The sequence below is a fragment of the Gasterosteus aculeatus genome, chromosome 17 (assembly GCF_964276395.1).
Source record: "Gasterosteus aculeatus chromosome 17, fGasAcu3.hap1.1, whole genome shotgun sequence".
Lineage (NCBI taxonomy): Eukaryota > Metazoa > Chordata > Actinopteri > Perciformes > Gasterosteidae > Gasterosteus > Gasterosteus aculeatus.
In genome coordinates this window covers 9,410,554-9,432,049 of record NC_135705.1, presented here as the reverse complement: position 1 = coordinate 9,432,049, position 21,496 = coordinate 9,410,554, and the positions used below count along the sequence as shown (strand labels likewise).

General features: G+C 42.2%; 3 protein-coding genes across 3 annotated transcripts; all 3 read left to right on the top strand.

Annotated features, from left to right (window-relative positions):
- Positions 1-9: 9 nt before the first annotated feature.
- On the top strand, positions 10-4,293 carry LOC120835043 (MICOS complex subunit Mic10). Its single transcript, XM_040203528.2, has 4 exons — positions 10-952; positions 3,760-3,807; positions 3,927-4,036; positions 4,121-4,293. Exons 1-4 carry the CDS (start codon positions 892-894, stop codon positions 4,127-4,129), a joined length of 228 nt encoding a protein of 75 aa, XP_040059462.1. The 5' UTR covers positions 10-891; the 3' UTR covers positions 4,130-4,293.
- A 1,759-nt stretch (positions 4,294-6,052) lies between these two features.
- nbl1 (NBL1, DAN family BMP antagonist) lies at positions 6,053-10,808 on the top strand. The gene is made up of 4 exons (XM_040204709.2): positions 6,053-6,584; positions 7,434-7,614; positions 8,579-8,690; positions 10,141-10,808. The coding sequence occupies exons 2-4, from the start codon at positions 7,442-7,444 to the stop codon at positions 10,420-10,422; spliced, it is 567 nt and encodes a 188-aa protein (XP_040060643.2). The 5' UTR covers positions 6,053-6,584; positions 7,434-7,441; the 3' UTR covers positions 10,423-10,808.
- A 2,805-nt stretch (positions 10,809-13,613) lies between these two features.
- On the top strand, positions 13,614-18,601 carry tmem88bl (transmembrane protein 88b-like). The gene is made up of 3 exons (XM_040204909.2): positions 13,614-13,841; positions 14,618-14,912; positions 16,775-18,601. Exons 2-3 carry the CDS (start codon positions 14,619-14,621, stop codon positions 17,000-17,002), a joined length of 522 nt encoding a protein of 173 aa, XP_040060843.2. The 5' UTR covers positions 13,614-13,841; position 14,618; the 3' UTR covers positions 17,003-18,601.
- Positions 18,602-21,496: the final 2,895 nt, after the last annotated feature.

Here is a 21,496-nt window from a genome sequence, read left to right as displayed (position 1 = left end):
GAGAGGAGTGGTGCAGTGTGAGTGCACCCTGAGAGGGAGACAGTTAAGAGAGACACGGTCTAGTCTAGACCGTAAACTAGTTTTAGAAAGTTGTAGGAGTTAGAAAACTGCCATTAATTTGAAACGTCAGGATTGATGCAGATTACCTAATTATGTATTTATATGAAGTATTACTATTTTCTACCTTAGTTTCTAATCCTTTTAATACAGACATATTGTGTGTGAATTACTGGTTATTTACAATGCCCCCAGGTGTAATCTCCCTTTGTCTTTAAAGATGTTGGTACTATATTTACTTACTTACTAGTAATTCAACCTGATTACTATTACTTTTTATTTTGTATTTTTAGTATAATTATATTTCTGATCTATTCTGAAAACTGTTTTTGGTTGCAACAGCGATTAAGTACAAGATTTAGTAAATGTTTACATTATCTAAATCTGTTGTTGGTAACGATCAATGTGGGTTAATATTTTTACTGTCCCAGTAGAAGACCTAAATGGCAGTAAAAAACGTTGGCAATTTAGGGTGAAGTGTGTTATTTTTAGGATTAACACTTCTTTAGTCATTTCACAGTAAAACCATGAAGTAACCTAACATAAATTGAGAGGGACATGATTTGTTATTTCTATCAAGTATATGATTATATTTTTATATCGAAATGCATGCTGTTAAGATTCTTTACTAAATATGTCGTGGTGCCTAATTAGTCTGATATCAAGAATAAATATTCCTTCAGTGAACGTTATTTTAGTAGCTAATAGAGAAAACCAAATGGCAAAAACATAAGTATAAGTAAATGTAAGTAAAAAACAAAAAAAATATGACTTCACGTGACGTAACTTTATGTGTCTCGCGATACTTCGAGGAGCTTCCTGACAGCTAAAAACATGGCAGCCGAGCACGGACGGAAATGGGACCGCTGTCTGGCTGATACAGCCGTGAAAACAGGTTAATGTCTCTTTATTTTATTTTGTATTTCTCCGATAACGTGTCGCGTTGTATATTACATGTGGTGAATGAGCTGTGCTACAAGCCAGTCGAGGTCCTTTTCTACGGGACATCTGTCCATTCTGGGACAGTTTACTGAGGTCAACTACACACGCGTCTCGGGTAGAGTTAAAACTAACGTGTGCTTTTTATTCGGATGAGCAATTATCAGATTGAAGACGACCACATAATGTCGGGATGCAAGCTGATTTAGTATGAACCGGCTGTACTGAGTGAACACAGTCATCAGAGTAAGCCGCGTTACGTCACTGGTGTAACCTCGTCACGGTCCTAAAGGGCCATGTCCACTTTTAGCCGAATTATCCGGATTCATTACATTACATGTCATTTAGCTGACGCTTTTATCCAAAGAGACGTACAATAAGTGCATTCAACCATAGGGATACAAAGAGCAATAAACAAAGTGCAATTTCCTCAAATAAGCCAATTTACAATTTGCTATAGATAAGTGGCGTTACAAGAACAATTCAGACTCTCAGCACCCTCAACTAAAGGCAATATTTTGCAGTTAAATAACCGCAGGGAGCATTATCAGTCACACTTTGGTGTCCCTTATTATATCTCAAACATGGTAACTGTAAGACTGTACTCTCTGTATTATGTTTCACCACAGCTAAAGTCACAAAGTATTTGTTATGATCAAATATTGTTCTTTGTGAGACAGAATGACTAAGAAATGGTGGTCTAATCCTGTTTTATACGTGTAAATACAGCTTGATGACATCAGCTGTGCTGTGCGAGGGATGTGAATAGATTCTCCATTCAAATGTCAAATAATTAGTCGTAAGAGATTTGATGGTGCACAACTCTGGGCCTGTCTGGGAGGACATGTTATTGTGTTTTTTCCAGTGATCTAACAATACGTACTTCCAACGGGTCCAGCAACATTTTGGACACCACCTGAGAAGCAGAAAGAACACGTTAACCTGTAAAGTCTGTAATCGCTTCATGGGCTTTGATCCCGGAATTAATTTAAGCTCTCATCATTTAACCATGGCGCAAACACCCCTAAAACCCTGTTTGACAATTCCAGTTTATATTTAAAAATGTTAGATATTTTGCTACATTTAGCCCTTAATCACCAGAAAGAGACGGGGGGAGGAAAAAAAAACATCTGACCAGTATTAGTACAAGTCTCTTGTCTGCTTTATATCAAAATAATCACTTTTTTTTACTGCTGTACACTCACTTTGATCTATAACTATTACACACTACTCGGCAGACGTGTTTGAATTTACTGCCAACCCATCTGCTAAAGTATAACGGGAATTTGGAAAAATTTCGATCAAAATGATTTGATGTGTTTGAGCTCATTTTGTGTAGCAAACTGTCAGCTGAGCCAAAGCGTTTCTGGCAGCCAGAAAAAGTCTGCTGCAAATATTCTTTTAAAAAAGCTATAAACTAAATAATCAAATTGGCATAAAGGATTGGTATCGCATTTTATATTTATATACATTTATTTATCATACAGACATATAAATGCCGATGTTAAACATGTAAGTTTTTCAAATTGTTGTTAATTAACTATTATTAGTTAGAATAAGAAAGACTATCCCCTCCACCAATCACAAACATCACAATCATCTCTTCAAAGAAATTTGCTTTCATCATTCTAAACTTATCTGTCTGAAGTTGCTTTATTGTTTTTTTTGTTCCACTAAATTCAAAAAATGGAAAGTCTTTATTGATGTAATTTCTAAAAGAATCTTGAAAATAATGAATAACATTAACTTGCTCAGGACTTCATTTTCTGGGAAAGCTGCAGAGTATTTTGTGTCCTGTGGGTTATACAGTTTATTCTACCGCAGCACAAATGTTTTTGTTATAAACCATCCCCCCTGGAGACGCGCATACAAAGAGAGAGGCCGCCAAAATGAGATGCTGATCGGCCCTCAGATTTGCCGATGCTTTTACCGTATCGCTGTCAGCGGAAGATCATAGCTCTCAAAACTGGCTCTGGCTGAAGAGCAAAGGCAAACTGAGGCCGCAGCAGATGAAGAACCTCAACTTTAACTCAATCTTTGCTTGAAATGGACCCGGGCAACATGTTTTTGTTCCATCTGCACCGAGGGTGTGCGGGGTCGTTTGTGGACTTGCTTGACATTTGCGAGTTGTGCAAAAGAGAAGACTGAGGGTTCAGGCCGATATGTCATGCTGCATAGTTTACTGAATTCAATTAAGAGTCGTGGGTCCCAAACAGGAGTTGTTGTTTTTTTTTTCCCCATATGTGTTTTCTATGCTGGCTGGCTGGCCGTTGGGTGTGGCCTTTAGCGAGGTGAATTTTTAAGTCCACAAACACATTTCTCCTCAAGATCCCACCCCTGTCTGAGCCCTGCAGACATCTTCTGCCGGACCATACGAGTCCAGACGTTGCTTGCCTGCCCATGTGTGCAATGTGACCTACTCAACCTCATGGAGGCCGTCTGCTCATTTCAACTTATTTCCCTCCCTCCCTTGCTCCCCTATTACTGTTATTTGTTCTTTCCTGGAAGTTTGACCTTCCTCGCTGCTTTTTGTCTGCCTCTCTTTTCCTAATGAGCGATGTCTTGCTAACTTGTGCTATTTGCCAACTCTTGCATCACAGAATAATAGCGACACCTCACTGACCTCATTAAAACTGATTTAAATCTATGCCAGCCTTTTTCTTCTTTTTTTTACCTCATCCGACATGATCACATTTCCGCAGTACTAAAGTGAAATGATTTGTTGGTGTATATTTCAGTCTTTTTCTTTCTTCCTCTTTGCAGTAACTGGTCTTGCCGTGGGCGTTGTGTTCTCCGTTGTTCTCTTCAAACGTAAGTGCTGTTGCTTAAGATAGACTGAATGCATTTGTGTTGTTAAGCACGTCTTTTACTGATCATTTATGAGTAAATGATGCCACCCCCCCCCCCCCCCTCTCTCCCCCCCCGCTCAGGTCGCACATGGCCCGTCTCCCTTGGTTCAGGTTTGGGACTGGGAATGGGATACGCCAACTGCCAGCATGACTTCAGGTCACCATACCTGGTTCATGGCGACATGGTGAAGGTGAGTGGAGAGGGTGAAATGTGGCGCGTGACAGCGGCTTGCGACGCATCGTTCTTCATGATGTCTACGTGTGCTCATTCACAGGACCAGTAGTGAAGGACTAAAGACGAGCAGGATTTGCCATGAAGTTGTTCATCTGTTTTTTTTTTTGTGTGTGTTGCTGCTCATTTCTGGCCTTGTCACTAACGTCCAATGATTCCCACAATGTGGTTTTCGAATGCTAATGTATATTAAATAAAAATGATTATGGAAAACTTCATACGTTTCTTTTTTTTTTTCCCTGTGTTCACGTTCGAGGAGAAGGAAATGTGGTTTGGAGGTGGGAGGCAATTGTGTGTGTTAATGAGCTGGGAGACTCGAACTCCTGCTGTTTTGGAATGAGGGCCAGGTTCCGCATCTGCAGCGCTGTTAGGCGAGTGGGAGGGTGAAAAGCTGCACAGAGTGATGGAATAAAGAACATACAGTTGGTGGGATACTCGCACATTGTTGAAAGAGAAGGAAACGTTTGCACGTGTGTGACGAGAACATTACCAAAGAGTTGTCTTAGTTCTAGATTTCTTTCAACACCATAATGTGTACATAACCAAGACTGATCTCCACTCGTGCTAAGCCATGAATTTGCTCAGTAGGTCATGATTTGTAGTCGTGTTTTAAGTTATGCGAGTTGGACGCCGGTGTTTGCTGCGACCGTGAGTTTTCTTCCCAGGGAGTTGAAAAAGCACGTCTCCATATCACGAAGAATCTTTCACGTCTTGTGTATTCGTTGGCCGTGAGTCCGTCTGGCGTGGTTGTTTTGAGTGTGATTGATCACTCATGTGTGGTTGCACGGGCCTGAAGAATGATTGTTTGAACAAGCGTGTGCAGGCACACACGTTTATCCAGACCCCTGGTGAAGCAGAATCCGTGGAATGCGCAGGAATGCCGTTTCTGGACCGGAGTCCACTCTTATTACTAACAGGTGAGTTGTGCTCTTTGCACTCCGGACATAACACATGGTTTACACTTTCACATCAAAGAAAAGGCATGCATGCTTTTTGTTATACACACACTCCCGTTTCCTCTCCGTCACACACAACTGTTGTTTTTTTTCTCAGCAATGTAAGCAAATGATGGTCAATGTCAGAAATTAAGCTGCGTCAATCGTCCCCTGTCCACTCAAATATGTGTTTGCAAGTGAAGCAAGAGACCGACCGGGTTCTTATGGCCACACGCCAGGCTGAACACCTGTACACAGGTAGGATGAAGTGGAGGAATGGGGCGTGTGACTCAGTCGATGTGCCGCAAGGCAGCCAAATCCCACGGGCCTTATCCGCCTGTGCCTGTCTTAAGAAATGATGAATCACATCTTCTCATAATGTACAAATCATTTACGTTGAATCATAATTACTAGTCTATAATGTCAAAAATGATCCATTATTAATCTCAATTAACAGACTAATGATGACCGTTATCCAATTGGATCATTTAATGGCTCAAAACTGTTCCGTCTGTGTCTGTGAATGTCCGGCATGAAACATGAGACCAGACCGCTGTGTGAAAGCTGCAAAACACTCTGTACAGTTACAAGTTGAGGTGTAACATAGAAAATGTCGTTATCGTTAGCACGTGCAGCCTGTTTTTGGTGTTAACAGGAAAAGCATAGAGCCCCTGTGAGCGATATGTAGATTTCCATCACATTTGTGAGAGTAATTTCACCTTGCAGCAATTGTTCTCCTTTCGTCTCAGTGGTTTACCTCTGAACTCATTCAGGCCTTAATTAGATCAAGTTGTCATAAGCACGTGATGTTGACATAATTTCTACTTCCTTGGTAAACAAATATGGATCAAAGCCTTTTCAAAGTATTTTCCAGTTGCATCGCATTAACACAGTTAATCATCTTTAATCTTTGACATATTTAGTCCAGAAAAAGACTTTCAAAAGATAAAAGATTTCAAAGATAACGCGTGACACCATCTGTGCTGCCATTTATATATTTTTTTCCTCCCCGTGAATCTGATCTGCGGTCTGGTATCGTTCCTCGGAAACATTTGAAACCTTCCCCACAGCCACCCCCCTCCCCCCTCCTCCTCCTCCTCCCCCCAGTTTTATTCCAGAACGGCGCAGCAGGACCCCTCTCAACCGCGCCTAAAAAAAAACGATAGAGTTTTACAACAAAACCCAAAGACTTGGAAAAGTGTTTCAGGGGAATTTAGCATCGGGCCGGGAGAGAACGGAGGGGCGGGACAGTGTTCTATCATTTGGTGATGAAAAAGCGCTCGTAACTACCCCGTCCCCCCTGCCCCCCCTCCGCCCCCCCATCCTCCCCCCGCGTCCGACCAGCGGTTCTCCTTTGCTCTCCGGGTGATGTAACGCTCTCTCTGACAGAGCGGGTTCGGACGGATCCCCTGAAGCGCTCGCATTCTGCGTGCACATCGCCAGCAGACGCGCGTATTCCGACGGCGAGCGAGCGAGCGACGAGCCCGCGCCTCCTCCGGTTCCAGCGGCCCTCCGGGTCTCCGGGAGGGACCTTTTTTACGCAGCGCTCAGCGGGACGCTCCTCGAGCGCCGGTAAGTGTCTCCGTGATTTCGTTAAGAGTTCACAACCTTGAGCCATTACTCGCAGTTTGAAAAACAAAACAAAACATTTCATTACTGTTAAAATGTCGAGAGAATAACGAGTTTTTAATCGGCACTGTATTAGAGACATAATTCAGTGATGCAAACTAATTGGGCAACTTTAACGCGCAATAGCGATGCGTGTCCTACGTTATAATTATAATGTCTACAGGTAGAAAATAGCCTGTGAAATAAATAAAAATATATTTGTACAGAACGTCGTCCCTCCTCAGATTAACACAAGATGGCCCTTTATCGTTACACCTACAACAGACAAGGAGAGCTCCATTGATTCCCGCAGACAAGGTGTCTTGTGTCAGAGACATGTGGGAGTGCTGAAGGGTTTTGTCCATGTGGGTGACCACGAACACTCAGTTTTATAAGCAGCAGGAGAAAACGATTTTGTAGGTTGTAAATGACGTGACCGGTTGAGGTATTTTTAAAGGAGAATGTGAAACAGAGCAGTGGACAGACTATTAGAGTCAGGTGGCAGGAGCAGACATTACCCCCCCTCGCCTCCTTCTCCTCACCCCTCAATGCATGTATGAACTCCCTGATGTGTTGTTCTCACTGCAGCCGCTGATTCGGGTAATTAAGAGGTTGTCACTTTAAATCATTCAAATGAATCAACATATGAAGCCCTATCAAATTGCAAATTTGTCCAAAACCTGCCATTGAATCCAGGCAACATCCAGAAAAAACATAGAGCGATGTTGTGACTACTCTTTTGAATGTGTGTGTTTTTTTTCGTTAAACAAGGTCATCACAGCGTTTGAATGCTGTGGTTTTCCGGCCTTTTAGGTGCAGTCATGTGGCAGAGGATTCACATTTGTTGGGCGCTGTTTGCACTGTATTCAGCGGCACCGCCTGCACACATCAACCGCCTGGCGCTGTTCCCTGACAAGAGCGCCTGGTGCGAAGCCAAGAACATCACACAGATAGTCGGGCACACGGGTTGTCAGCCTCGCTCTATTCAAAACAGGTCAGGATGAAGGCCCTCTCTGTCTCTGTCTCTGTCTCTGTGTCTCTGTCTCTGTCTCTGTCTGTCTGACAATTTCCTTGCAGCTGAAAAGGGTGAGCAGGCTAATGCACAATTGTGTTTTCAGTTTTCTCTTTCTGCCTAATTTTCCATTTTCCATTCAGTCAAAAATCAATTTGCACACTCCATTCACCTTGAAACATGAAGTAATAACAAATAATCATTTGTGCTACACAGTGTCGAGCAACTTTAAAGTTCTGCATGTTGATGATATTAATGTTTCTTATTGTCAACAAAAGAAAAAGGCCAAAACGAAGAACGGCCTTCGGTTCCCAACGAGGAGATACACTTTAAGAAAGAATCCTCGCACAGGAGTAAGAAGTGCACTTATTTGGGGAGTAATGTCAGCCGATGATTTGTTGCTCTGGTGAGTGTGCAGCAGCTGGCCCGTGTTGGTGCAGCGCCGGAACGTGTCATCCGCTGCAAGTGGCTCAGTGACGCGTTTCTTCCATAAGAAGTAATGCGCTAAATCACACTAACAATACGTCTTACGAGGAATCCTTCCACGTTTGTTTTGTTATTTTAAATGGTATGTGTTGCCAAATACAATACGGCTGAACTAATTTCTTTTTCAGTGTGCTTGACCTGTAGTCATTACTTACAAGTAGTTTGTTCCTCCTAAGAGTTCTTGGGTGGTTTAGTAACAACGGCTCAGGAATGATTTATATGTATTCCCCCCTAAGCCGTGCCCACAGTGACATTTACATGTTTTGCACACTTTCTATGTTCAAACAATTATTATCTGTCACCTTAATCATTTCCACTCCTAAGGAGAAGATTCAATGAAAAGTCTCCATTTTGTTTTTGGCCTGAGGCTACCAGACATGCACAGCTCTTGCTTTCTCAGGCATGAACGCCCCGACTGTGCGGTTGAATCATGCAATAATGCGCTCTGTCCTCCTCACAGAGCCTGTCTGGGTCAGTGTTTCAGTTACAGCGTCCCCAACACGTTCCCACAGTCGACCGAGTCCCTGGTGCACTGTGACTCCTGCATGCCTGCCCAGACGCAGTGGGAAGTGGTAAGATTTATGGCACATTAGCTGGGAGGCAGCACACACCATCACGGGCCAGTCGAACTCAAACACAAAACCACAGGTTCCAAGCGTGAAAGAGCCGCTCGTCGGTGGCCAAAACAAAGCAGAAGAAAAGAAACAGGAATGGAGAATTTGCAATAGATTCGTGGCACAATTTCCGCAGTTCCCTCTTCGGAGATGCCTCTGAAACTTAAACCTACTTCTTACATCCCTCGAAGCGCCATTGTCCGCGTCAGCCAGAGTGAATCCAGTCTTTCGTCAAGAAAGGCTTTGTAGTGAGGCGTATGTTGTTTGGAAAGCTGCCAGGTAGGCCAGGCGGGTGGGACTTCAGGTGAGGTCGTTTCATGTTTCAGTGGAAAATATCACTTGGAGTTCACTGATGTTACCTGATAGATTAATTAAATTATTGTGCCATTTATGTTGCTTGAGAAAATCCAGAGAACGTGTGTTTAAAGTCTCAAATGACTTCTAACTATTTGGAAATGGACGTTTTTGTCCGTGGTTATGATTGTTGTTGCAGGGCTTTAAACTGAATTCAGTTTCAGACGAAACAAAGTCAGTTCTTATGAAAGAGGTTACTGCTACGTGCCGGTTTAGCACTTGGTGGGAGATCTTGATAAAACTGCTGAATTATCATTTTCAATGGATAATGGAAACATGTGTATGTGGTCTTGAGATCTAGAAGAGCTTCTGCAAAACTGAGGTTTAGAAGATGTTTCTGTTTACTTTATATCTATTCCACGGCCAAGACAATCATGGTGCGACCATTTTCAAAAAACCAGAACCAAAGAGCAAGAATTTAACAGAAAACACACACGCGCATCATCCATCCACATTTACCATAGCAGTAAGACATTATAATCAAATCACATTTCCTTAAAAGGAACATCAAAACAAAATAGAATACCTCAACTAATCATATATATATATATATGTATGTATATATATATATATATGTATATATATGTATGTATATATATATGTATATATATATATATATGTGTGTATATATATATATATATATATATATATATATATATATATATATATATATATATATATATATATATACATATATATATATAAAACAAGTAGGAATGAATAATAAAACTACAACTCCAGCCTCAAAGGTTCACAGTAGTCTCATGTCTGTGTCGCTCTCTCTCTTCTTAGTCACATTGGAAATACATTTAGAAATATATGAAACCCAATGGGTAAAAATATAATACTATAAATATATCTACAACACCTATTAACATGCATGTCTAAAGTGGAAGAATTAATGTTAGGCTGCTTACATTAGATAGTGACTGACAAACCCACATAATCCAGAGGCCATTCACATTCACTCACCTTCATATATGAATAAACAAAACACTCAACTCTCTCTCCCTCTTCTGCATTTGTATGTAATGAATTGTGTGTCTGTTAACAGGTGACCTTGGAGTGCCCGGGCAGCGAGGAGTCTCCTCATGTGGATAAGCTAGTAGAGAGGATCTTCCACTGCAGCTGCCAGTCCTGCAGTAAAGAGAGTGGCGAGGAGGGAGCGGTGATGCAGCTGTACTCAGCCGACAACGTGCTGGACGCCCCGTCTTTATCTGACGTGCTCGCCGATGCTCAGTCTCACCCTCCGCCCCCCTCAGACACACACCCCAAAAAGCACGTTCACGCACACACAGACCATCACACACTACCGCACACATCAGATGGAGGATAGGGTACGACTTGTTTCTAGCACTTCACATCTCTCCTTCCTCCTTCCTCCCCGCAACCTTTGTACCAATCGGTAGTATTGTAAAGGCACTTTGAAAATATGGCTTCAGGTCAGTCAAAAGGTTTCTCTAAAAGCATGTGCGCGCACACACACACACACCCACACACACACACATAGACTCTCTTTCTCTATCTTTATCTCACAAAGTCATGCTGTCAGATTAAACTCTATCGTATATCAACTCGTGCAAACACACCCGTCTATCACTCTTTTCGTGGTTTTTTGACTTAACAAGCAAATGTGTGCATCCAGACGGTACATGTCTGTTAATAATCCGTCTCATTACTTTCTATCCGCTTAAATGCAATAAATTCTATTGTTGGGATAAATGCCTGTTTGTCCTTTGTTTTATTTCACAGTGCCAGTTAATGATCAGTCATCTGCCACAGTGAGTGCCATAAGGAGTTTGTGATGAATTAAATCAATGAATCTAAAATTGAAGTTATAAATAAAGTTATCATCTTTTTTATCGTGCGGCTGCTGTGTGAATTTTGGCCACGGCACATGGTTTTGTTTTGTTTGATAAACAAAACTACAGTCACAGAGAAACATTTAATAGAAGTTTGTTTGGCTTACTGGAGCCCGGAAGAGGTGCATGATGGGAAGAGACGCTGCCTGCTACATTGACCTGAATACGATCTTGCTGTGTTCAACATACTTTCACTTGTTTATCCATGAGACTAAATATTTTTGTACTGATAATCCAGAATTTAAAGGATTTTATGTCTGAAAGCAGTGCTCACATGCCCATAAAAATGTATCCTTAGTGTGTTTTTAAAGTAAGAGATGAGGGGGGAAACTCACTTTCCGCACGCTGTGCAAAAATGCCTCTAAAAGTCCAGCTAAAGTTGATATCAGGTTACAGTACAAAGGGGAAGTTCTTTCTCAGAAGACCTTGGAAGATTTCCATTTGATGTGAATCAAACTGTGTGAAAAACTTTTGGTTTTGTCCCCTGTGTTCAACATTGTCGTCATGTTACTGAGGGATTCTTATTCAGGTAACTCTCAAATACTGAATTGAATGTGGCCAATTCATAAATACAAAAAATCATTTGAAAGATTTTTGCTATAATGTAAAGATTTTCCGGGTCGGTCATTTCTGATTCACTCTTCACAAAACGTTCTCTATGTTTTTGGAAAACATGCATTTAATTGAATACTAACTTGAATTAGAAAAGTGAATTAGAAAAAATAAAACACTTTAAAATACACTTTCAATTTGTGCATTTAATTTAAATTCCATTACCTAATGACTAATGATGATAATCAGTGAAGAGCAGGTCAGCTTAACTTGCCAAAACTGATATTTTTCTTCACACAAGCATGTAATTCAACATAAATGATCCAGCTCAGGTAGCTGGATCATGGATGAATGGGTGTACACATAAAGATACATAGATCTACTTTTAAAAGGGATCATAGTGATTGAAGAGGGATCACCATGGCAACCCGCGGGATGCTGTTCCGTTAATGGCGGATGACCTCGTGCGTATAGCTCAAGGCAGAAAGCGACAGAACCACACAAAGCTCAACGTTCCCAAAAGGAAACAAACGGCGGATGTCCAGTTCACAGTTGGCTCGTTTAAGTATAAACTTCAATCAAGTCAATAACGAAAGGCTGGAGGACATCGCACGAATTGGCTGCCAATTGATTTAATGAATCCGTTAAAAGTTTAGCTTGAAAAGTTCACAGAGAGCCCAGCAGATGTCAGCAGATGTTAGAGGTGGAGTCTTGAAAGGTTGACCTCCAACACACTGAGCCACAGCATCTTACCCGTAGACTCTCTGCAGCATCTTACATCTCCTCAATCAGACTCTCCACAGCGTATTTTTCTCTCCTTCATCAAGCATTCCCTCATCTCCATCTCTACTTCCCCGGACAGTATCTTTTCTTCCATTTCTGGTGAGCTGTGTCCCACATCATCTCCCCATGTTCCATTTAATTAAATTTGAACAGCAAAAGGTCGACTGTCTGTCTGTGCTGCAAAACAAATCGATCACTGCTTATCACCCGGCGACGCAGCAGATGCACTGAAGGTTGTTGAAAAGCAGACAGATGGAAAAAAAAGGGGATTTACTTCATTGTAGCCAATTTTTCTCCTTATAATTTCGTCACTTTTAACAATATGTGTGACAATTTATCCTTTAAAGTGTACCCTAACTTATTATACCTAAAAAACAACAATATTATCAGATCGAGGCTTGGAACAGCCATTGTAATATTTAGTAATTCAGTTCAGGCTGTCTCAATTATTGTTAAAATGGAGAAAGAAGAAGAAAACATTTAATGGTTGAATAGAATTAATTGCCTTATTAAAGAATAAGTTTAATTGGCCCCCAACAAGTTTTCCTCCCCGTCCTGGCCTGTCATACGCCCGTCACGTCTTCGTGCTCGTGCTAGCTGCCCTTTTGCCATGCACGGAAGGCGGTTTTAAGAAGCTTTTTAGACGTTTTTATTGCTGATTAAATAACAAAAATGTGTGACATACGATTTAGCCAATTAGCGTCCTTTAATAGACTCGGCCTGTTGCAACAGTGGTTTGGCCCCAGGCTTCTCTTCAAGGCTGGTATTAACAGAATGACATTCTAGAGGATGTAAAGGGCACCGATTATATCGTCATTCAAGCAGACGAAACGACTGACATACGGTATATGTTATATAGTTATGATTATTAATTAAATATATATATATTATATTCAACTGAATTGCCTAAATATTTACCTCTGGTTACAAGTCTGTGTGTGTCCTTTTTATTTGCTTTTTGAAATGTTGGTAAACTAAATAAGTAAAAATGTATTTTTTTATTGAGTCACCAGGTTAAATGCTTGACTTTTGGTAATTAATCCCATGCAGCTTTACTACACTCCATCAAGTCTTCAGTACTACTGACCAAACAACCTGGCAACCTTAAAGCTGCTCTTAATTATGCAAAAACACCAATTACCAAAATGAAGCCATTAGCTACAGCGTATATAAATAAAAGTAGCCCTTTGTGTTCCTTCGTTTTGTTTCACACGTGTGTGTGTGTGTGTGTCGCGGACCCGCAGAGATGCGCTCACGACTGTGCTGTTCAAATTTTCGAAACATAAATATTGCAATTTCAAATCAGTGTGAGGCCGCGTGAGCGCGCACTGATCGAGAGTGCGCGCGTCCCGGAGTCGCTCGCCCCCACAGACGCGCAGAGGCTCCAACAGCTTCACCAGCAGCACGAGGGTCAACTCAGCGGCGCTTCCCTCTGCTGCTGTTTAAAACAACAACTGCATACAGCATTCAGTCCATTCTGGGGGTAAAATTAAAGAGCTGCGAGTGTTTCACCGGGAGAAGGACTCGAACACACCGGAAGGATTAACGGGATCTGGAGGTAGGCAACAATATTCCCATTCATTTACAACGTGGTGTTTATTGTAGGATACATGCTGCTGCTCTACACATCCACGCGTGTCACATCGGGGTTAAACAGTTTACAGACTAAATCCCAGAGCAACCAAGTCCTAAGATATATACAGAAACTATATATATATATAGAGAGAGAGAGAGAGACATCTGTCCCGTCCTCTGTGATGGTGCAGGTTTTTGTCTTCAGCTTAGCAGCAGGTCGTTCAGGGTTAGGATATAATGCATAATCTTGCATCGTGTTGGCATTGTCTGGGCTTAAGTGACAAAGAACTAATCGATGAGATCGACCGTAAGAGTGATGGGAAGACTTATAGGACAAACGTGTGTGTGTGTGTGTGTGTGTGTGTGTGTGTGTGTTTGTGAGTGTGAACTCTTCTCATTTACATAGACCAATGAGCTATGGGACAGAGCTCAGACTGAACGGTTTTGAAATTCTATGCAGAAATTATATTATATTAAATAAACATGTTTTTGTGTGTGATTCAACAGAAAAGAAGTCATGGACTAATTTATCTGGCAAAGATTTTCAAAGCGCTCAGCATACATGTAAAATACAATATATTTTCCCACGATACAATCAGAAAAGTAATGTTTTGCAACATACTTACATGCATACTCTACTTTTGTAATCTCTTCTTATACGGAGCTGTTGTATCAGCAACTGCCTGTAACCACCCTGCAGTGTGAATCAGACTTTAAACAGAGCCCCCTCTCTCTTTGTCTGTCCCTCTCCCGGCTCAGGATGTGCGGTTTGGACGCGGACTTGGACGATGCCGGTTCAGGCGAGGAGGAGAAAGAGGAGGAGTTCTGGATCGGGGAGGGAGTGAAGATGCTGCCCCCTCCTGTGGCCCACAGCGGGGGGAGTGCGTGGGGTAGCCGCAGGGGCCGGTTTGGCTGCGTGGCCTGCGGGGCGGCCCTCCTCCTCTGGGACCTGTGCGTGGTCTTAGTCAGCGCTTTGCTCCTGGCTCTGGTCTTCTTCGTGGTGCTGCTGCCTGCGATGCTGCTGTTGTACGCCGGTTTCCTATGCCACTCCCGGGTGAGACAACACACGCCTGTTTTATCTTCTTTGCAGCAAATACGAGCTGAGAGAGAAAGATCGTTCTTTTTTCCGTGTATCCAATCCACTGGCGGGACTTGAGGTACACGATTAGGGATGCAAAGTTGCGTCTGAGCCTCTGGATGATTAGTCAGAGGTTATTGGGAGGAGGAGGATGCTGATACACGTAAGATCAGCACAACAGTACATTTTCTGTAAAAACATAACGAACTGCAATCGTTGTTTCTGTAAAACCCTTTTGTCTACGTACCGTGTTAACGAATATAATGCTACAGGTATTTTGACAAATATCTAAGGCAATGAAATATTGATAATCTTGGAAAAACAGCAAAAAGGCCAAGTGACAAGCTCTAAAGCTCATAACTTGAAATCGCTCGTGTCCCAGTGTGGCGTTTTCTGTCCCTCGTTACTGTCAACAAAACAGGCCTGGAATGAATTAATAATATGACAATTAAACCTCCGAGAGGCATCATTTGTTTACAATAACATTGATTAAAATATAATGAGGGAAATGTGACAAATCCAATTGAGTGTTTCCTGCCGCAGCAGGCTTGGTATATTAGCGAAAAACAAAACCCACTGTTGGTACCCAGCACTAAATGACGGACACACAGACACAGTTAGCCACTCGGTGGGGGGACGAGGGAACATTAATCAGCTAAAAAGCCAGATGCTTTTTCTCAGGAGATGATGGAGAGCGAAGCACGGGGAATATTGCACTTTCATGCATCAAGCGGATAATAAAAGATAACGTTGCACTTGCTGGCTGCGTGAATAAGAAACGGTTTTACTACATCAAATGTTCAGCGTTGTGTTTACAACTTGCTGTCCCCGAATGGCCGGATCGTGCCTCGGAGATGGACAGCCATGACTCCGGCTCCTTAGACAGGTCGCAACATCCCGGCCCACCTTCGACACGCCTGCTCCTTTTGTCTGGTTGCCTTGCGTTTGTCGTGACGTACGACGCAGCAGATAGATGGAGAAATGGCAAAGCGTGCACGGGCAACGAGACTACAATCAGGATTAGGCCAGAGCAGATGTCAGTTCAGAGCAAACAATTACAGACGGTGTCAGTCTGCGGCGGCAGACTGAGCGCGGAAACTGCCCCACTGAGAAGACTGTCTGATGTGGTGCGAGCACCAGCTGTGCACAGCCGCACTGACAGCACGACCAGAGGGAGCATGTACGCAGTGAGAGCACACTGCTCACTTGTCACATGCGTGTCTGCGTTCGCGCGTGTCCGTGCGTGTGTTCTTGAGTGTCTTGAACAGCGCTGTTGCTAGGGTGCGTTCGTTGAGGGTGTAGCTCCCTTTGAAAGAGCTTACAATAGGAGATGGTGTCGGGAAAAGTGATTCGGGCATAATTAAATAATTTATTTGGCTCTGAGATAATGTTCTTTGTGTCACGTGTGTGTGTGTCTCCGTTTATGTGTCATGTGTGCGTGTGTGTCTAATGGTCCTTGAAAAGATGTAAATGTGTACTTCTGTAATTGGCCTTTTTAGGTCTTACTTTAGTTTCCGTCTCTTCCTCCCTTTCGCTTGCCCTCACAAGGTGATTGACAGCTGGGAGGGTTACTCACAGCAATGACACACTGCCGATCTGATCCGTGGAGGGAGGCTGGGAGAAACTCTGTCACAGCCCACTACCCACATCATCTCCGTTTTGCGCCCTGAGCATATACAAACACACTCTCGTGCATGCGCACATACACGACTAGCAAATCCTTCCTATTTGCCTTTCGACAGAAAAGAAGGAGCTCTCCTGCTGGTTCAAAATGTCCATCATGTCCTCGTGAGCCCTGCTGTCTACTTAATGACCTCCCTCCTGACTTGTCCTGGTAGGTTCTTGATGCCCCCTCCGTCATCTGCCGTTACCTTGACGACAACAGCTGCTCCGCCCTCATTATCCTGGGTTTCGTGATGATGTCGCCGCTCGTGGTCGTGGCCGCCGCCGTCTTCTGCGGGCTGCTCCGACGGTTTCGACTCCTGCTGCTCATTCAGCCGATCTCACGTGCCCGGTACCGAGGGCGGCTGTTGGATTGGGCGGGCAGCGTCCACGCCTGGGTCTGACCAGTAAGGAGCCCAAGATGCTAACAGAGCGATACAAAAGGTAGACAAAATAACAGGAACACCTCACATTGTAATCCACGTTGACCTAACTAGCCAAATGCCAAGGTTTGAATACAGTGTCTTGCCTTACACCGTTGGTCCATTTTTTTTTTAAATGGGGATTTAAGAAGCTTTTTGGGCCTGAGAGGATTTTTTTGTTGCAGTTCTAAGGAGTAGCCAATAGAATAATATGTTTTATACCTTCATCGGTTTCGGGTGTGAAGTAACTTTAGACTGAACAAACAAGACGTAACTTTAGTAATTACTGAGCTATACAGTGGCTGTCATCTTTAGACAGTTGTTGCTGTTTTTAATGTTAATGCTAAGCTACGCTAAGCTAATCCCCTCTGCCAGATAGGAGAGTTGTGTTGTTTTTCTCATCGGAAAAAGTTTTGTGATGTTGTACTGGATTGCTTATTAAAAGGTGTCTCGATTATTAATGCCCCTGTACATTCAAGGTAATTCAATACAAAGATAACAAACCTTTTCTGCACTCATTTGATCCATATGATTAAAACACATCACGGAATAGTGCAGTAAAACTCAAATCATTTTTGTAAAATGAGGATTTTCATTTCAGTTTTGCGATAGAATGATGGCAACATTCAAAAGAAAATAGAAACTTAAATTATGGTTATTTTCCCCTGATTGTTTGCTAACTATGTTGACGTTGTTACACGTGGAAGAAATATATTACTCTAAAAATATTTCTGGTTGTACATTAGAAGTCTAAAAAAAGTAAAAACATAATTGCAAATTGTTTAATGTGGTCCATTATTTTGGACTCAATTTCCCAGCACCGTCACACAAACACACAACAGTTTTAAATAATTTAACTGGACTTTAATATTGTCTGTGAGGTGAATTAAATCACTAGCTGATGTAGTCTTGTGCGAACCAGGGAATCATGATTCATTTAAGTGGGTCTGCCAGAATGAAAAACTACCTTCATTATAAAAAAAGCAGAAGTTGACAGAGTAATAGCTGTTCAGTGAAAGCCATGTAATAATGTGAGGTTGAATGGTCAGACTGTAGCTAACTCAAACTTAGATTCATCACTGACTCATGGGCCGTATCCTTTTTATCTGCATGTGCATTCTCAATAATGGAGTGGTCAGATTTCATGTTTAATTTCTAAACTGAAAGCCCTGAGTCATATTTCACGAGGAGCAGTTTTTACTTTTCCTTTACCAATGTTATCTTACTAAAATGTATCTTTAAACATATTCATTTGTCAATGTCAGTCCTTTCCTTGATCTTACATTGAACGACCATTATTTGTTGTCCGTAATGAAGCCCTAGTTACAGTATTTTCAGAGAACTAAGGAGGAAAAGATTTTTTTTTCATTCATTTTGCTGGTAATAATCACACCTTACATAATGTTTTGTAAAGAACACTGAATTTGTTTTTATTGTTCAGCTTCCATTTTCAGTGTCATTAAAACAAAAACAGGTTGTTATGTTCAAAACAATAAAAATAGATTTATTTCTCACTATTGTGTTTATTTCTGTACTATTGACCTGCTCGTCAATTTTCCAATAAAACCCCCTGAGAAAGTGTCGCTACTTGACTCGCTCTTGACTCTCACCAGTGAGTGAATAAGCTAATTAAAGGAGGATTTGTCCCCCGATGAAGTGGTCGTCTGGCCCTTCCGGATAATGTATGTCGTCCATTAAACCACCATATTGAGAGATGCAGCCTCCTTCTCTTGTTCAGAGAGCCTGCAGCGTCAATGTGCGATTGTTCTCACTACAAAAGACCACCAAGCGATGTTTCTGGTGATGGTTTTCCCTGCAGTGGTCCAGCCGTACCCCCGGCTTACTGCTCGCAATCATTTGAATCATTTCTGTTATAGGAATAGAATGTATTGTACATCTTTTACATTGTTCGTTCTGTACACAATGACATCCATTGTAGTCTGTCCATCCCGGGAGGGGAAGGTTTCTTCCCTATTTTTCTTGTGCCAATGTCATGTGTTTCGGGACAGAGGATGTCGCTTGTGTACAGACTGTAAAGCCCTCTGAGGCAAATTTGTAATTTGCAATTTTGGGCTATACAAAATGAAATGAATTGAATTGAATCTCCCTGCCTGACAAAAGCATAAAGTCATAGCACAAAGTACCAGGAACCTCAGTGGCTTCAAATACCTGGTCTTAACGTTGTGTCCTTACTATTTAATTAGGTAATTCATGGTTTTTTTTAATGTTAACTATATTCTTTTGTAACAGAGTCCTCGTACAGCTGATTGTGTGTCGCCAGCTCAATGCAGCTGACCCGAGCCAATTCCAAATATTAGGGTATTCTTGCCTTCTAACACTTCACCGGCTCTTTAGACTTGAATCCATTACTGTAAAAGGTGCTTCTCACTGCTCTCAACAGATTGATGCAAATGTGGATATCCAATGTTTGGCTTCAAAGTCGACCCTGTAATGGATGCTTCTGTCTGTGAGTGCCAATTTTAAAAAGAGAGTCTATTGGACAATATTCCAAAACAGAGGAGAATTCACAGTATTGAAAGCAGTTGTTGGCTCTAATATTTCAGTCAAAACACCAAAGTATTTAATTCCCGTTGAAATAATTAGAACATTTCATAGCAAACACAGTAAAATAAAAATAACAATCTCTGGGTCAAGATTTTTTCATTAATCTATATTCTGTTGAAATGTTCACACAGACCTCACTGATTTGTCTCTATGACAACTTCACAACCAAATCATAAGTGGGATTAATAATTATATGTCATTTATAAATCCAGGAAAGCCCAGACCAGGCCTTGAGTTGTAAAAATGCCACAGATGACAAGCAAGCAGCAGCTTTGTGTTGCTTTGCCTCAGTCCAGCCCGTCAAACAACTGTATTGCCTTCTAAAAAATAATTCAAGAATGCAAAACACTTACAATGTAACAACATATGAGAACAGAATCAATATTTTGCACGTGGCATACAGCAGATAGTCCCCTCAAGAAAACGCTGTTAGACGTGTCTGCACGTTTGCGTGGTCTGTCAGTGAGTCGTTAGCATCGTTAGCATCGTTAGCTACGAGCCACTGACCAGCACTCAACATGTTGAGAGCTGTTGAAAATCTTTTTTTCACCGGCACACTGGACGTTAGAACATATGGCAAGTGGCTGCAGAATGGACACTCGATTGAGATCTGTCTCTATAGCAACAGGTGTTTGTGTGTTTGTTACGTATGTTGATAAGTGGTGTCCTTGTTAATAGCGTGCTGTCAGTGCCAGTGTGATGTATGTGTGTGTGTTTGTGGCCGCCCTGTGATCGCAGAATGATACCATTATGTACGAGTGGCCAAGCGAATAACCACCGCGTTAGCACACAGATGTTTGCCAGAGAACAATGAGCAAACAAATTCCTGATTTTCCTCTGAACACCCTGTGGCGGCCAACTGCTGGTGATGGAGCACAGGAATAAAAAGAGATAATTACCAGCAGGCAGGCAGGCTGTCAAGAGCTGACAGCACTTCCAGGGCGGGGCTGTGTTGTGGGGAAGTTAAGGGCTTTATATTTGACATACAGGCTTAACTTATCAACAACCATCAACAACCTGACCACCGACCAGGGGGGCTGGTCTCATTAGACAGTACTCCCGTTAAGACTAAGACTACGTCAGTTCACGCCTGACATTTGAATGGGTCTGAAGTGCAGGTGATGAGATCACACTTTCCCGCCATATATGCAAATAATCACATGGGCTCTGTCATTTGCAGACTCCAGATGCAGATGCGGCCTAATAATACAATTTATATTGATATTATTTTAGTATGTGTATATACAGTGAAAATATTCACAGCGCTTCACTTTTTCCACATTTTGTTATGTTACAGCCTTATTCCAAAATGGATTAAATTCATTATTTTCCTCAACACTCTACACACAACAACCCATAATGACAAAGTGAAAACTTTTGCAAATCGGTTAAAAATAAAGAACGAAAACATAAGATGTACATAAGTATTCACAGCCTTTGCTCAATACTTTGTTGAAGCACCTTTGGCAGCAATTACAGCCTCAAGTCTTCTTGGGTATGATTCCACAAGCGTGGCACACCTATTTCTGGGCAGGTTCTCCCATTCTTCTTTGCAGAACCTCTCAAGTTCCATCAGGTTGGATGGGGAGCGTCGGTGCACAGCCATTTTCAGACCTCTCCAGAGATGTTCAATTGGGTTCAAGTCAGGGCTCTGGCTGGGCCACTCAAGGACATTCACATAGTTTTCCCGAAACCACTCGTTTGTTATCTTGGCTGTGTGCTTCGGGTCGTTGTCCTGTTGGAAGATGAACCGTCGCCCCAGTCTGAGGTCCAGAGCGCTTTGGAGCATGGTTTCATCGAGGAGGTCTCTGTACATTACTGCATTCATCTTTCCCTCAATCCTGACTAGTCTCCCAGTTCCTCCCGCTGAAAAACATCCCCACAGCATGATGCTGCCACCACCATGCTTCA

Bases quoted from the DNA above. Each gene is read 5' to 3' on its own strand.
- LOC120835043 (XM_040203528.2), top strand. From the start codon at position 892: ATGGCAGCCGAGCACGGACGGAAATGGGACCGCTGTCTGGCTGATACA. The intron at 953-3,759 runs GTTAATGTCTCT...TCCTCTTTGCAG, and splicing joins TGATACAGCCGTGAAAACAG to TAACTGGTCTTGCCGTGGGC. The intron at 3,808-3,926 runs GTAAGTGCTGTT...CCCCCCGCTCAG, and splicing joins CTCCGTTGTTCTCTTCAAAC to GTCGCACATGGCCCGTCTCC.
- nbl1 (XM_040204709.2), top strand. From the start codon at position 7,442: ATGTGGCAGAGGATTCACATTTGTTGGGCGCTGTTTGCACTGTATTCA. The intron at 7,615-8,578 runs GTCAGGATGAAG...TCCTCCTCACAG, and splicing joins CCTCGCTCTATTCAAAACAG to AGCCTGTCTGGGTCAGTGTT. The intron at 8,691-10,140 runs GTAAGATTTATG...GTCTGTTAACAG, and splicing joins CCCAGACGCAGTGGGAAGTG to GTGACCTTGGAGTGCCCGGG.
- tmem88bl (XM_040204909.2), top strand. From the start codon at position 14,619: ATGTGCGGTTTGGACGCGGACTTGGACGATGCCGGTTCAGGCGAGGAG. The intron at 14,913-16,774 runs GTGAGACAACAC...TTGTCCTGGTAG, and splicing joins GTTTCCTATGCCACTCCCGG to GTTCTTGATGCCCCCTCCGT.